The 15754-nt window shown below is 43.4% G+C and overlaps 1 protein-coding gene across 1 annotated transcript in view; it reads right to left on the bottom strand.

Moving 5' to 3' along the window:
* The window catches only part of PHYHIPL (phytanoyl-CoA 2-hydroxylase interacting protein like), a 49705-nt gene that overhangs the window by 7703 nt on the left and 26248 nt on the right, over positions 1–15754 (bottom strand). The window contains exon 2 of the mRNA XM_035138044.2: positions 5254–5450. Within this exon, the coding sequence (XP_034993935.1) occupies positions 5254–5450 (197 nt within the window). The remainder of the gene's footprint in view (positions 1–5253; positions 5451–15754) is intronic.

Below are 15754 nucleotides of genomic sequence, written 5' to 3' on the forward strand. Positions count from 1 at the left end.
CAGAAATAAGTTGGGGTGATTGTAGAGCAGTGTTTCCTGAACTTGGGGACTGCAATTCCCATCATCCCTGACCACTGGTCTTGCTAGCTAGGGATGATGGGAGTTGTAGTCCAAAAACAGCTGGAGACCCAAATTTGGGAAACACTCTTGTAGAGCAGGGGAACCAACAACCATTCAGCACCAAAACAGTGGCAAAGCTAGAACCAGACACAGGATAGGATGAGATGGGGTACCGTACCAATATTGCCTAAGTAATGTGTCTCTTAAGGTGCTGTCTGGACTTAACAACTGCCATTTCCGGGCATTTTGAAGAATGAGTGTGCATGGAAAGCTCTTCACCCAACACGTCAAAGCAAAAGGTTATTTGTTAATTACATCTTAATTCAAACCAGATTCCATTCACTCCACCAAGAACTCTATTACACTCAGCAAAAAAGAAAGAAAGAAAGAAAGATGGAATGTGCTATTGATGAACTGCATCACTCTCATATTTCACACAATTATGCAAGATGCACCTTCAACCCAGATAGAAAGAATATCAGCATGCCTATCAAGTTCCACTCCCAGCTTAATTATGCTTAGTCTTCAAAAAGAGGTTCAAATGCCGTTGCATCTTCACAAGAGACCCTACGTCAAAGAAACCGCATTCCCCTTTCCATTCTGTAATAATCCAAATATTGTTATCATCTAAACACAAGAAGTTTTCCACTCCATTATTCTAATACAGCACAAGTGCACACAGATAGAACTCTCCTTTTATCTGAATATCAAACGATCCAAACAATTTATTATGTCTCTTTATCCAGGCAGATAAATAACACCCAGTAACGTGCAGCAAAGGGCTGAAGTGTGGGAGAAATGGCCCTGTTTGAAAGGGGAATACAATGTGCAGGGGAGTGCAATTTCAGATTTTAAGAAAGAGAGCAAAGAGATTACAGTAGGTGGGCAACAGTCACAATAATGATCAAAGATTAGGCTTCTGGATATCATCAAGCCTTGGCTATATTCAAGACTATCCTGTCTTATGTTCATCCTATGCGAGGACTGAACTCACCAGAATTCTACACGGTGGTTTGTTTTTTAAATTACTTTGCACAAAATCATCTTCTTAAGTCATTCTGTTCACGAAATGCCTTGTAGCTCTGCCCCATTTTGTTTATTGCAAAATCAATGTAAGTGACTTTGACTTTTCTCTCTCTCGAAAAATCGCTTCACAATTGATTGTGCAACTTAGGTTCTACTAATGCTAATCATTCTTGGCTGCCATCTCCACAGGTAGTATTTTCCCCCGGGGTCTTGTGGCATCTTCTTGGCAAAACATTTTCTTTTTATTCACATTACACTTTCTCTCTACATTTCTGATTTTTATATTGTCCCTTTGCCATTATGCAGAATTTATTTTGAGTAGGACCTAGTTGGTAATGCACTATCCATTAGGTAATTAAATCCTTGTAATGTCTGAAGTATTGGGGTGATTGTAGAGCAGTGTTTCCCGAACTTGGATACTACAGTTCCCATCATCCCTGACCATTGGTCTTGCCAGCTAGGGATGATAGTTGTAGTCCAAAAACAGCTGGTTTTGTGAGCTGCAACCCCCCTCCACATTTTTATACATTTGCAATTTTGTTTTTTAAAAAGTCCTCATGAAAAATTGTCTCTAAATTTCTCCTAAATATGCACTTCTTGGCATGTGAGTTTGCCTAACGTGCTTTTTTCTTTTTGCAAAGCAACTTCCCCTAATGATGTGCCTTTTTATGCATAATTTAGTATATGCATTTTTGTATACATTACAAGCGAACCACATTGCAAAATTCAGAAATGTGAAATTTCTAAAGGACAGCTGTGTTTTGGTTTGTGTATTGTTTTTGGAAAGATGGGTTTTATATGCAAAGTGAGATGAATTTCTCCCCTGTCACTAATTTGGGACCAAGGTTAATAAATAAAATTTTATCACTCACATTCTTTATCACCCCAAATATACTAGAACAGGCATCCCCAAACTGCGGCCCTCCAGATGTTTTGGCCTACAACTCTCATGATCCCTAGCTAACAGGACCAGTGGTCAGGGATGATGGGAATTGTAGGCCAAAACATCTGGAGGGCCGAAGTTTGGGGGTGCCTGTACTAGAAGGATGTTTATAGGTTTACACTACTTGTTGTGACACACCAAGCTGATCACACCTCATTTGGCAGGTAATTTGGCAGGCAGCACAGTTGTAATATGGAGGTCTTGGTGGCTTGCCTATTGCATCTGTTAGGTTACATTTAACTTGAATAATCTGCTACATACTCATAGATATTATATTAAAATGTATTGTAGAAATTATAACATTGTACCCAAACTTTTGCTTCATGCAAATTCTGCTAAGCCCATCAAGCCTATTAATTAAGTATCTTCTAGTTTCTTATCTTCTTAGTCCAGGCAGGCATATTCCGAAGTCTTTTTTATATATAAAAAAATCAGTTCAATCTGTTATAATTTCCAGTGGTACCAATAGTTGCTATTTTAACTTTAAGTATTTAGCTTCCCATTCATCTTTCTCTCATGTTCTCCTTGCCTCTTAATGTCTTCTATGGTCCTTTCTTCTGCTACTGCCCTTCATTCTCCATGTTTTCCAATACACCCCAATGTTCTTTTTTAATCTACCCCTCAAATTCCTGCCAGGTTTTCTAATTGTCAGGGCACAATGTTTTATACAAAGCATTACAACTCTCCATTTCATTTCCCTCCACTTTTGCATTTGATTAAATTTCTCTGCAGGACGCAAACCTCAAAAAAGAAAAGAAAAGAAAAGAAAATAAGAAAATAAAAATGGGGGGGGGGAGCGCCCATAATATCAGTGTGTTTGAAATCATCCTTCTGATCCATGGGGCAATGGGCATATAAGCTGATATGTTTTTCCAAACAGGGAAACTTGAATGTGCCTATAGGGCCTTCAGCCTCGCCAGTTACTAGGATTTTCAGAAGGCTTTTAGAAAGAGTTTTGCAGGCATTTTGTGCTGCAAAATTGGTGTGCCCAGTCAATATTTTCCGCATGACTGGTACTTCAGCACAACCCTGTCATGTTTTGTGTTTAAATTTGTCTTCATGATTTTAAAACACCACAACTATCCTCAAGGCTATGGAGAGGTAGGAAAGAAGAAGAAGAGCAGGAGGAGGAGGAGGAGGAGGAGTTTGGATTTGATATCCCACTTTATCACTACCCTAAGGAGTCTCAAAGCGGCTAACATTCTCCTTCTCTTCCTCCCCCACAACAAACACTCTGTGAGGTAAGTGGAGCTGAGAGACTTCAAAGAAGTGTGACTAGCCCAAGGTCACGAACCCAGTTCCCCAGATTACGAGTCTACCGCTCTTAACCACTACACCACACTGGTGTAGAGGAGATCCATACCATACATTTAAAGCACAGCCAACAGACATGACTTCCCACAAAGAATCCTGGGACCTGTCATTTCCCTCTCACAGGGCTACAATTCCCAGTACCCTTAAACTACAATTCCCAATATTTTTGGGGTGTGTGTTTCAAGTGGTTTAAAATGTGCACTGGATGTGCTTTAAATGCATGCTGTGGGCATGATGTCAATACATATAAGGCATCTGGTTTAAGGAACTCACCATGACCCAGAGGTTTGTGGGGCTCCAGTTTGCTCATGAAGTACCCATGTGAACTCATCAATTTCATATCAGCGTTGAGGTCAAAACTCTACTACTCTGCTCTACTCTGCTCTACTACTAGAACAGGGCCAATAATTTTCAGAGCATATGCTTGGACACAGTCTTGGTAGCTTTAGAGTAGATCAGCTACATTGTTTTATAATAACCATTGAACTGATCTGATCCTATTACCCCTGTAGCATAGGTTTCTTTTGTCCCCCCCCCCCCCAACGCTACTCACCCGGAAATGTTTTATTTCTGCTGAGAGACCTAAATGTTTATTTCTGCTGCAAGGCCTTTTCATTTCTTCAAAAGTACCTCACGATGTGAATTATTGTCATTCTAGTATTAAACTGGTTTTCTTTTTAATTCACACCTTTTGCCCCACCTCATAGCATAATGTGGTGTAGAACTGATGAAAAGGACACAACTGATGAAAAGAACTGATGTCCAGGCAAAAATCAATAACCAAATTGATGTACCTGGCAATTCAATACAGTGGTACCTCTAGTTACAAACTTAATTCGTTCCAGAGGTCCGTTCTTAACCTGAAACTGTTAACTAGAGGCGTGCTTTCACTAATGGGGCCTCTTGCTGCCGCTGTGCCACCGGCACACAATTTCTGTTCTCATCCTGGGGCAAAGTTCTCAACTCGAGGTAACTCTTCCAGGTTAGCAGAGTTTGTAACCTGAAGCGTTTGTAACTCGAGGTACCACTGTACACACACACACACAAAAACAAAACCTGGTGTGAGGTATCTTTTAAGCTGCTGCTTTTATAATATCGGGGAAGCCATTTTGCGGGTTTCCCCCCTCGGCCATGCCTTCTGGAGTAAGTAGGCCACACATCTTGGTCAAAATACTTGGACAATAGAGTTTGAAGAAACACCACAAGGATCACATCACGACTTAAGATGGTTTAACATGTGTACAGTGGTACCTCGACTTACGAATGACTCGACTTACAAATGTTTCGACTTACAAACGGAGCTCCGTCCGCCATCTTGGATGTGGTTTAGATAGGATTTTTTCGACTTATGAATTTTTAGATAGGGTTGCTTCGACTTACGAATTTTTTCGACTTACGAATGTGTGTTTGGAAAGCATTAAATTCGTAAGTAGAGGTACCACTGTACAGTATACTGTTTTCCCTGCTTCTTCTCCATATGATCTCTCGAATGTTTGGAATCACAAGGAGAAAGGTTGGTGTGAACCAGGTTTTTGTTTGACATGAGGGCTGTATGCAAATGACCTCTTGTAATTCTCTACCTTGTTTGTGGACAATGAAATCTGGGCAGTGAGGGTGGGTGAGGGAATGACATTTTGCTGATGGGAACATAAATTATCCATCAGTTTCTTGGGGATAGGGCTCACCATTAGGACTGAAAAAAACACTCAACTGGAGTTAAAACATGGACTCAATGGAAGCCTTTTCTTTGGTAAATTCACCACTTAAGAGATTAAAACCACCACCTCCTCCCTTTCAAGTGTCACAATCAAAAAGCATTTCAGGGATCTGAAAAGCATGTAGAACTTTGCAGTTACTCGAAGCGCATTCTGCTGCATTATTTTCTGTTTGACAACAACAACAAAACATACCTTGTGCTTAAATTTGTTGGAATTCTTGTTCTCTTTCTTATTTAGATCGATGAAGTAGTGAGTGATGCGTTCCTTGGACTTGGAATCCATGTCCCATGAAATCTTGAAGGAATCACAGGTGATGTTGCTGATTTTGATGTTGTGCGGAACCGGAAGCTCCTCCATCTCTGCAATTCCACTGTCTTGCGATTTGTTCCCTGTACAAGAGGGAATAGAGAATAAAGAATCTCTGTCATCGAGAGTGGCGTTGGAGATTGATTGCCCCTTCTAATTTTCCTGGAAAACGAGAGGGAATTGTTTTCTTCATTAATGGTGCAGGATTAGGGTGTGTGTGTGTGTATGTGTGTGTGTATGTGTGTGTGTGTGTGTTTTAAGATGCCAAAATGCTGGGCGAAACCAGGGGGTGGAGCCAAGCCAGAACCTGTCATGTCACACAGGCAGAGCAGAAATGGGAAGGTGAGTATTTGGAGATTTTTGGATCTCAAGGCCTGGTCCATACATGCCATACTCTGAGGTAGAAGAATAGAGATTGCTTGATTCTGGGGAACATGCAAGGAAGGGGTTCTGTTGCGTGGGCAAATCTGGACAAAATGCTTCTTATTTCTTTAACGGTAACTTGATGGTGTTGATACAACTTAAACAAATACACTAAATAAAAACTGAGCGTCCTGGTCTGGGGAGACAAATAAATAAATGACGCAGTTGCCATCTGAGGCCTTAACTGCTACAGTCTAGCTTTATTCTGCTGCAGGAGTGGAGAAAGGCTGAGTGATTACCTGACAGAAAAACATTTTACTGTTTTGTACCAGTTCTAGCTACCTGGCAACCGTACACAGGAGACAGGGCATAGGTGCAGATCCTAAGACAGGACTGGGGAGCCTGTGGCCCTCCAAACGTTGTTGGACTCCCAGTCCCCATCATGACCAAGGGGATGACCAAGGGATGATGGGATGTCCAACAGCATACCCATAAACAGGGCCTGCCCACAAACACAAATGGAATTAATTCACGTGAACCAATGCTCATCAGCATTAGTTAAGACTGCAGTCTGGTTCACGGGAAAGTCAGGCTGAGCTAATGCGAGTTGTTTTTTTCCCTTTCTTTCCTTTTTACTATCCTGAGAGACATACGAAGTAATTAATGTCACAGAGAATTGTTGCTGTTCCAAAAATGATTGCTTTGCTAATTTAATAGCTAATGCCAACCACTATTCCAGTCCCCTGGAATATTTTACTTACTTACTTACTTACTTACACACACACACACACTTTAATTAAGCTTCAATGCACATTTTAGACATGGGTACTATGAAGGCCTTAATACAGGAATGGAAATGTTTGCTAGCATTTATAAGCAGCAGCAATAAACAGTAGCATCACTTTTACTGCACAGCCCAGTCAGAGCTTGTGGCCTGCTCTGTGCAAATGGTATAAGATGTTTTGGAGATTTATTTATTTGGCTTCTATAGAACTAAGCACTTGCATTTGGTTGAGCATCCTGCTTCCCACAATAGTAACCAAATGCAACCAGGGAGCCCGCAAGGAGGGTTTGATGACACTGATGCTTCTCTGTTGTTTGTTCATCTCCTTCAACTTATTCAGAGACAAATTGCCTATGAACCTGGAGGAGGAAAGCTGTCTATCAGCTAATTACCAAGTAGAACCTCCAGGTGCAGAGGCAGTCTACCTCTGAACAGAGCAGAAAAGTCCTTTTGGCTTCAAAACCTGCTTTGTCTAATTGCCTTTTAAAGGTGTCTAATCTCTTATGTACAGTACAGCCGCACATTTAACTAATGTGATTTCAATCTTGAAGTTGAAACTGTGCAAATTAAATGCATGCAAGGAAATGCTATGGCCTGGACCTGAGGGCTCCTATGTGTGAAGCACATGCTCTACCACTTGAAGAAGTTGTCATGGCTTGGATCTGAGCAGCTGTTGAAGCAACTACTATATCATGGGTGGGGGAACCTGCCCCCTTCAGGCATTGAAGGGCTACAGCTCCCATCAGGTCTAAACACTGGCCATTTGGGCTGATGGGAGTTGCTGGCATAAAAGCAGAAATAAAATATGTGTGTGTGTGTGTGTGTGTGTGTGTGTGTGTGTGTGTGTGTAAAATCAGGATGGGATTACTCTGAAACTCGCCACCCTTCTCTCAAAAACTAAAACCCCGAATCACCACCAACACTTGGAATTTGCCTCACTTTTATTTCTTGTACGAGGGAAGTTTTTGTATGCTGCACTATAGCGCACACAATTTCAGTGGCAGGTTTGTTTTTTGGGTGTTTGTTTTGGCTCTGCTCCCCGGGACAGCAAAGTGCCTTGGATCAACCAGCCTATCAGTATGCAAATTACTGCACTATCCGTATCTCGTTAATGCAATTCCCTTCCATCCCCTCCTTGGTGCCAAACACAACATACCATCTTTTTAATAAGAAAAACCCGAATCTGAGCTTCTACAAATGTGTGCCTAGCAATCATTCTCCTCCTGCCACCTTTGGTCACCACTCTGGGTGTATTTACAGTTGCACTTCATTTCCAAAGAGCACCCTGTCAGATTTCTGCAGTTCGTGCAGGAGAGGGAGGAGCCAAGTGCCCACTGCCATCCCACTGCCAAGGGAGAAGTGTCTGTACTAAAATTAGGCCTTCTCTCCCGCATAGCAGCTCTTTCCTGCAGTGGTGCCACCAGCCAGTGCGAAAGCAGGCAGGGCTATGTGATGTTTATCAGCTTCATACTGCATGAGTCGGTGGGGAGGTGCAAAGTGACACTGCAGAAGGGGGAAAGGCAGAGAATGGGGTGGGTGAAAAAGACACCGCACCAGGGAAACCAAGAATGTGAAGAGAAAGAGACAGGAAAGCAAAGGGGCAAGGAGAAAGCCGAGCTAAACCATTTGCAATTGACGAAAAGCTCCTGCTGAATGCAGACTCTGGACTCCAGCCAAATGGCCGTGGCTCTCATTCCACGATTTAATGTCCAAGTCCCCTACAGTTTCTCCTTAGGAGCTTGTGCTGTTAACTGATGCATTACAGGCAGGAAGTCAACAGGTGTGGTTCTCACCAGCAAGGGGAGGCAGTGAGGAGAAGCCGTACCACCTTGAATGCCTGCATATTGCGCAGCAACACCCCTCCAAAAGGGAGGGGAAAAATTTGCCTCGGAAAGAGATGGCAAACCATGCTATGCAAACCAAGCAAGAGCTTTTCTGGCTCTGGACAGGATGATTCAGAGTTTTTGAATGAAAAAGGCTGACTCAACGACTGCAACTGGGTTCCTTCATTTATTTGTAAATAACCAAAGAGCTTCTCTTAGTTGCTGGGACATGTTTCGGCATTTTACAGCAACTCTAGCAGAAAATGCCTGCGACTGTAACAAGCCAAACACTTGGACCCAACAGTCATGGCAGTGAGGTGGGTAGTAAAATGCAGCGGTCGTCTCTGTTTGTGAGATGCAGGTTCTAGGCACTGGGGAAGGCTCTCGCTTCTGCATCACATTTCGAAAGACCAGGACCACACAAATTCAAAAGAGATGAGAGAACATGTACAAAGCAGAAGTCAGGATAGCTTAGTTCAGTGGTTCCCAACAGGTGGTCCGGGGACCCCTAGGGGTCCGCAAGATGCTATTAGAATAAAAAATATATTAAATCTATTTCGTATGATAACAGATTTTTTGTTTTGGCCGCTTCCTGCATGAGCAGAGTCTAGCGCAAAACTAGAATTAGATAGAGGCAGTAGTTCTGCTGTATGCCGTTAGGTGGCGCTTTACAAACACTACTGTTTTGCAAAGAGGCCGTGCACGCATTCTACTAACGCTCACCTCCCCAAGATGCTTTGCGTGCGTCGGCTTCATTTGTGCACTACTGCGCAGGTATCCTGTCTTCTCCATTCCCCTCCCTCCTCCCTGGCGCGCGCTGCCTCTTTGCAAAACAGTAGTGTTTGTAAACAAAGCGTTGTTTTTCGCAGAAGCTACAGTTCGTGTAGTTAAAAATGGACCGTTGGTTAAAAAGTGGTTCGTTAAAACGACAAAGGCCTACAGATGAAGAGGAAGATAATGCATTTGATGTTAAAGCAAGTAAGTCAGTGACTCTCGAACCGATCTTGTCAGTGTCCATTGAACCTAAATTAAAACTAACTGTATACTGATGGAGTACTCTGTTGTAATTGTAAAAAACTTATAAATATAAAATATAAAAAGACTCTTAATTTGGCTCTCACTTTTTAATTTTAGGATTAGGAATTAATGGGGGTCCTTGTCACAATAGCAGCTCGATGAGGGGTCCTCGAGAAAATTTTGTTGGGAACCCCTGGCTTAGTTGGTTAGAGCTCAGGGTCCCTCCCAAGTCATCCATTCCGCGATTCTACCTTTAAACTGTATCACGGAGTGAAGAGGGCTAGTCACTTATATCTTTAAAATGACACCTGCTCTGGGTCACTGGACATGCCCAGGAACAGACTGCCTCCGTCAGGCATTGAGGCTAAGCAGCGAGAGGAGAAGCAAGGTAGAGAGGAGACAAATCAAGGCTTTCTATGCACTGCATTGTGTTCAATTCCCTTGTTGCTCATCATTTCATCCCCTCAATGGGCTGGCTTCTTATCATCAATGGTGTGGCTCTCAAGATGTTGCTGGACTTCAATTACAGCTATCGCCGAACATAGGCCTTGCTATCTGGAGCCAATGAGACTTGAAGCCCAACAGCATCTTGACTGCCCCAAGTACCCTATCCTTGCCCTTCCCCCCAAACATGTTTGTCTGTACAAAGGAAAATTTGGTTTCCCACCCCTACCGTAAACACAAAGGGGAGGAATCCTGGCCAGTGATGGCACCCCTATTGCTCTTACTTTATGTTAAGAATGCAAGAACTGTGTTGGTTAGATCAGCATTGGAAGCTCACAGACAGAGCATAGCAGATATAAACATTCTCCATTGTTTGTCCCTCTGCATCTTGCAATCAAGAGGTATACAACTTTGGTTGATGTGAGCAAGTTCTTCCCGTTCCACCTCATTATGCATTAGATTCCAACATGATTGTCTTCTGGCCAGAATGAATATTTTGGAATGTTGATAATGTATTTTGCATAGGAGGAGAGGGAAAAATATGATGACCTAGCTTCCTTAGAAGACAAGATTCTTATTCTTCTGAGCAACATTTTTTAGGAAAAATGTGGGCCTTAAGAAAACACACACATATGTCTTTATTTTTCTTTCTGCTCTGGTGCACTCCAGCAGTACCAAAAATAAAATAAAAACAACACACAGAGACATGGGCTGGGAAATATAAGCTTTTCAACATTATAAGCTTTTCAACATTGTGGTAAATCACCAGCCAAACATTGGGGTGTGGCGATATACCACGATGTTGAAAAAACAAGCTGTCGGGTGAAATTGCTGCAGCTCTTGCTGCGGGAGCTGAGGTGCTTTCACCCCAGTGCCTAGCGGGCTGGGACAATGTAGCTTGTTTGAACGGCTCGCAGAATCACCCCCGGTGATCCCCCCGCTTCCGTGGGAGCCAGCGCCGAGTTGGGGGATCCTTTAACTACTCAGCTGAGGGGAGTGGCAACCTCACACTCCTCAGCCGAGCAGTTTAAAGATACAGAGGGAGGAACAAGTTGTATCGGCACCTTGCAAATTTAGCTCTTTTTCTCCCTCTGCGCAATATGAGGGCAGAGTGGGATGGTGGCTTCATTCAGCGATGTATTGCTGGTGAAACCACCACTGCTCCTGAGTCCCTCTACTAGCAACGCTTGCTGGAGGAAGTCGCTAGCAGAGGGACTCAGGAGCGGTGGCTGTTTCACCAGTGATATATCACTGGATGAAACCACCATCCCACTCTGCTCTCACACTGCTCCTGGGCCTAACACACCCAGCTTCCCTACAGGACAGGCGCCCTTGAATATTTGTTTTATTTTGCCTTTCTTAAAGTTCTGGAAATTAAACACACACACACACACGCCCATAAAAACACTACCTGCAAGAAACACTGGCATATTTCAACAGTGGCAGCCCAGAGGTTTAACAGCTATCCCACTTGTGGAAACTTCGTTTTTAGCATGGTGTCCTATAGCCATATTCAGTGGGTGGCTTGTGAAAGATGTTGCGCATGTGTCGGTCCAGGAGCACCTCTTGGTTAATGCCAATTGTCCAAATTATGGAGAAACCCACCACAAATCATGCCAATGATGGAGGGTCGTCCATGGCAGGGACACACTCCCAGGTTGCACCCGCTCTGCCTTTCAAGTTGGCAGACATGGGCTTGTGGGATGCAGTGAACTCCCTAGACCACACTGGGGAGCGTTGCCAGAATTTTTGCTTAATAAATCCTGGCTTTCCCCTGCCTGAACCTCCTCGCTGTCCATGGAGGGCAGTGAGGAGCGACCACCATTGACTCCTGATGTAGCCAGAAACCCTAGTGCAACTTCTCCTGTTCTACTCTCCAACAGTTAAACTTGTACGCTACCTCTTGCATGACCACTTGCACTAAACCAGCTCTCAAAATGTCTTGTGCTGATGTGATGCTGGATCTCACTTGTGGATTCAGACATAGCACCCCGCTACTGCCAGCAAACACCTTAAGCACCCGTAATTAATAGCTGCCACTGACATACCGATTTCTGGTTCAGGCAGGCAAGTACAACACTTGATCACACGGTAGCTTGTTCACTTGCCGCTGAACATTCAAACGGCCTCCATTAAGTCACATTGTGTTTCTCTTCAGGTGACCTCTGAGTCTCTGTATGAGTGAGAGAGTAATTTCTGCCTTTTCACTCCCTCTGCACCATTCAGAAATGTGCAAGAGCCTTTTATATTCCCTGCTATTCATCTTTTTTCCTCAAGTAAAAAGCCACTACCTTATAAGCCTTTTCTTCACAAGAAAGGTGATTCAAGCCGGGGAGCTGAAAATCTAAGCCACATTCTTCTTCTTCTTCTTCTTTAAGCTCTGGACTAACCTTTCTTTCTTTATTATTTTTTCCCTCTTTTCCCTCAGCCCTTTCAATTGTATATACTAGGATGAACTTTGCACCTTAGTTCAGCAGAATTTACCCTCAGGTTACCAGCCCACCACTATCAGCATATGTGGACAGGTAGACTGCTAAAAGTTGGTTACATATTGATTTGTAAAATCAGCATTTTGGGCCAGCGGTGGCTTAATATGGGGTGGAGGACAGTGAGAGGGGATGCCCATGGGCCAGACAGATCACTTGCAGCCAAGATATACTCTTATCAGTCAATTATAAATACCTACTAACCTCTTTGGCCAGACTTTTATAGGCAATTATGCCAAAAGCAGCGCTTTTCAAAATGGGGTGTATAGGTGCCCCATATGTGAAGTATTATGACGACAACCTCTATCAGAGAGCCCTTAACAGCAGCGTCCCTTTACCTGCTTAGAGGGCAAGCCTAAACAGAAAGGTTCTATAGGCATCCTGGGCAGCCACAAGTCAACTGCTCTGCTTGATTGCTAAGAAGCTTCCTTGTTTCGTCTCCCTGTAGTTTTCTTGCTTGGTGGGAGCTGCAGGATGGCGCAGAGATTGTAGCACTTCTTAACATCCTTCAGATCTGGGGCGTGCTGCAGGTTTGTTCTATTTGCCCAAGACTGCAATTCCTCAGGGACCACCTCTCCCTGTATGAACTGCCCTGAACCTTGCGGTCATCATCCAAGGCCCTTCTTTGTGTGCCTCCTCCACAAGAGTTCCAGAGGGTGGCAACACGAGAATGGACCTTTTCTGGGGTGGCTCTCTGGTTGTGGAATGGTCTCCCCACGGAGGCTTTCCTGGTACCTTTATTACACATCTTTAGGTACCAGGTGAAAACATTCCTCTTCTCCCAGGGCCTTTGGCTAATTAAACAATCTACGGCCTTTTAAATGTGTTTTGTGGGGCGGGCATTGATTTATTCCCACTCTGTTATGTTTTCACTTTGTATTTTCATGATGCAAACTGCCATGTGATCTTTGGATGAAAGGCAGTATATAAATTTAATAAATAATAATAGTAATAGCAATAATAATTTCCAGACCAAATTCTGCGAAGTTTTGCTTGGGGGATGTTTTTCCTCCTGTACACAGGAGTTCCAATTTCTAGGAAAGTGCTTAAGGGAAAAATACCACTGACACTACAGAAAAAAAACTGTTTAAATGTTGTGCTAATTTTAAAGATAAATAGCTCCTTTGGTCATGTGCAAGGATGCCTGGTGGGGAACAGGACATTTACCTCAGGCCTACAGATTTCTAATGTGTCAAGTGTACGTCTGAGCCCACAATAGTGATGAAAGCTGTGAACAATTGTTGCTCTTTTCTCCCCACCAACGTCCCCAGCACATGTCTGATTCACAAATGGCTAATTGTATAATTAACTTATTATCCATATGAGCAGTGACTAAAAAAGAGTCACAGTTGTCGAACGCTATGTTAGCACAACATGAACTCGCACACTCCCACTCTTCATTACCACCTTTTCTTCCAGAACAAACACTCAAAGGCAAGCAAAATTATTTTAATTGCAAAAAATGGTGAAAAAACAACCTTTTCAAAAGGACATATTATAGAGCTGAACTTCTACTCTCTCTCTCTCTCTTTGCTTTAAAAAACTAAAAATAAAAATTCCCTTTCAATCTTCAGGTGCTACTGTAAATAGTTAATTCTTTGATGGTAGGTGTTTCCAACAGAGAATGGGACCTTATCCAGCTCTGCCCAATTTTAAAAGGTAAAGGTAAAGGGACCCCTGACCGTTAGGTCCAGTCGTGGACAACTCTGGGGTTGCGGCACTCATCTCGCTTTATTGGCCGAGGGAGCCGGCATACAGCTTCCAGGTCATGTGGCCAGCATGACAAAGCCACTTCTGGCAAACCATAGCAGTGCATGGAAACGGCGTTTACCTTCCCGCCGGAGCGGTACCTATTTATCTACGTGCACTTTGACGTGCTTCTGAACTGCTAGGTTGGCAGGAGCAGGGACCGAACAACGGGAGCTCACCCTGTCATGGGGATTTGAACCGCCAACCTTCAGATCGGCAAGCCCTAGGCTCTGTGGTTTAACCCACAGCGCCACCCATGTCCCTCTGCCCAATTTACTCATGTACATATTAGCTCCCTTTAAGGATTAAAAATATATGGAAGCTTTGGAGGTTCTCAAAGGTGGGTGGATGAGTCCAGGGAAGATGAGAATGTATCCAATATATATAAATAGGCAAACTGAGCAAGAGCATAATAACTGTGGCTTAGTCCATCAATCAGTAGCCAATCATGTACTTCTGAGAAGTATGCCATGCTCCCTTCTTGTTTGCCCCCAGAAATAGAGGTATGCTGCCTCAGATCATGGATTTGCTATCATAGATGACGAATTTGTTAGCAGTTCATTGGCCCATCCTCCATGAATTTGTCTAGTCTCTTTTTCTTCTTCTTTGGCGATCACTCATAGCCGAGTAAGATTGTCTTCCATAAACACGGTTTTAACAATGGGTCCGTAAGTGACTGCGGAGGCCAATTCAGGATCCACACGTCCTTCCACAGTGGGGACATTGGTTTCCAGGTGGGAGTTGATCATGGCGTGGATTTGCCCAGCGTGCCTTCCTCTTAGCACGTTTCTCCCTTGCATCCTGAGATCGAGTTTCTTCAAAGCCCATGACACCTTTGGTAAAGGCTCACAGGCTAGTGTTTCCCAGTTGTCAATGTTTATACTACATGTTTTAAGATTTGCCTTGAGACAGTATTTAAACCTCTTTTGTTGACCACCAGCATTACGCTTTCCATTTTTAAGTTCGGAACAGAGTAGTTGCTTTGGAAGACGATCATCAGGCATCCACACAACATGACCAGTCCAACGAAGATGATGTTGAAGAATCATTGCTTCAACACTGGTAATCTTTGCTTCTTCCTGTACACTGATATTAGTTCACCTGTCTTCCCAAGTGATGTGTAAAAATTTTCGGAGACACCGTTGATGGAATCTTTCAAGGAGTTGGAGATGGCGTTTATAAGTGGTCCGTGTTTCACAAGCATATAATAAGGTTGGTAGTACAATAGCTTTGTAAAACAAGCACTTTGGTTTCTCTGCGAATGTTCCAGTCCTCAAACACTCTGCACTTCAGTTGGGAGAAAGCTGCACTCGCAGAGCTCAGGCGATGCTGGATTTCGGCATCAATGTTGGCCCTTGTGGAAAAGGGCCTGCTAAGCACTGTATTGGTTGGATTTCCGATGTTGCTTCTGGTGATCTGGTGGCAAAAGGTGTTGCAACAACATATTTTTGTGTGTGGACAAGGCAAGTTTTTCAGAACTGTTGAGGCAGTTTACTCTGCAGCGTTGCTAGCTATTTTGTCAGGGGCTGTGCCAGTTTATGGAACTGAAAGATGGCTTGAGCCATCAACCCAATGGCCCCTAGGCACTTGCTTCCCAGGCTTTCTCTGGCTTACAGAGGGAATTGTTGACTATAAAAGAACAGCAACAGCTGGAACATGAGAGGTTTGTGGCCAAATTTTAATACTGTACCATAAAACAACCATTCTAAACCTTGGTGGTG

Source organism: Zootoca vivipara, chromosome 5 (genome assembly GCF_963506605.1).
Source record: "Zootoca vivipara chromosome 5, rZooViv1.1, whole genome shotgun sequence".
NCBI lineage: Eukaryota > Metazoa > Chordata > Lepidosauria > Squamata > Lacertidae > Zootoca > Zootoca vivipara.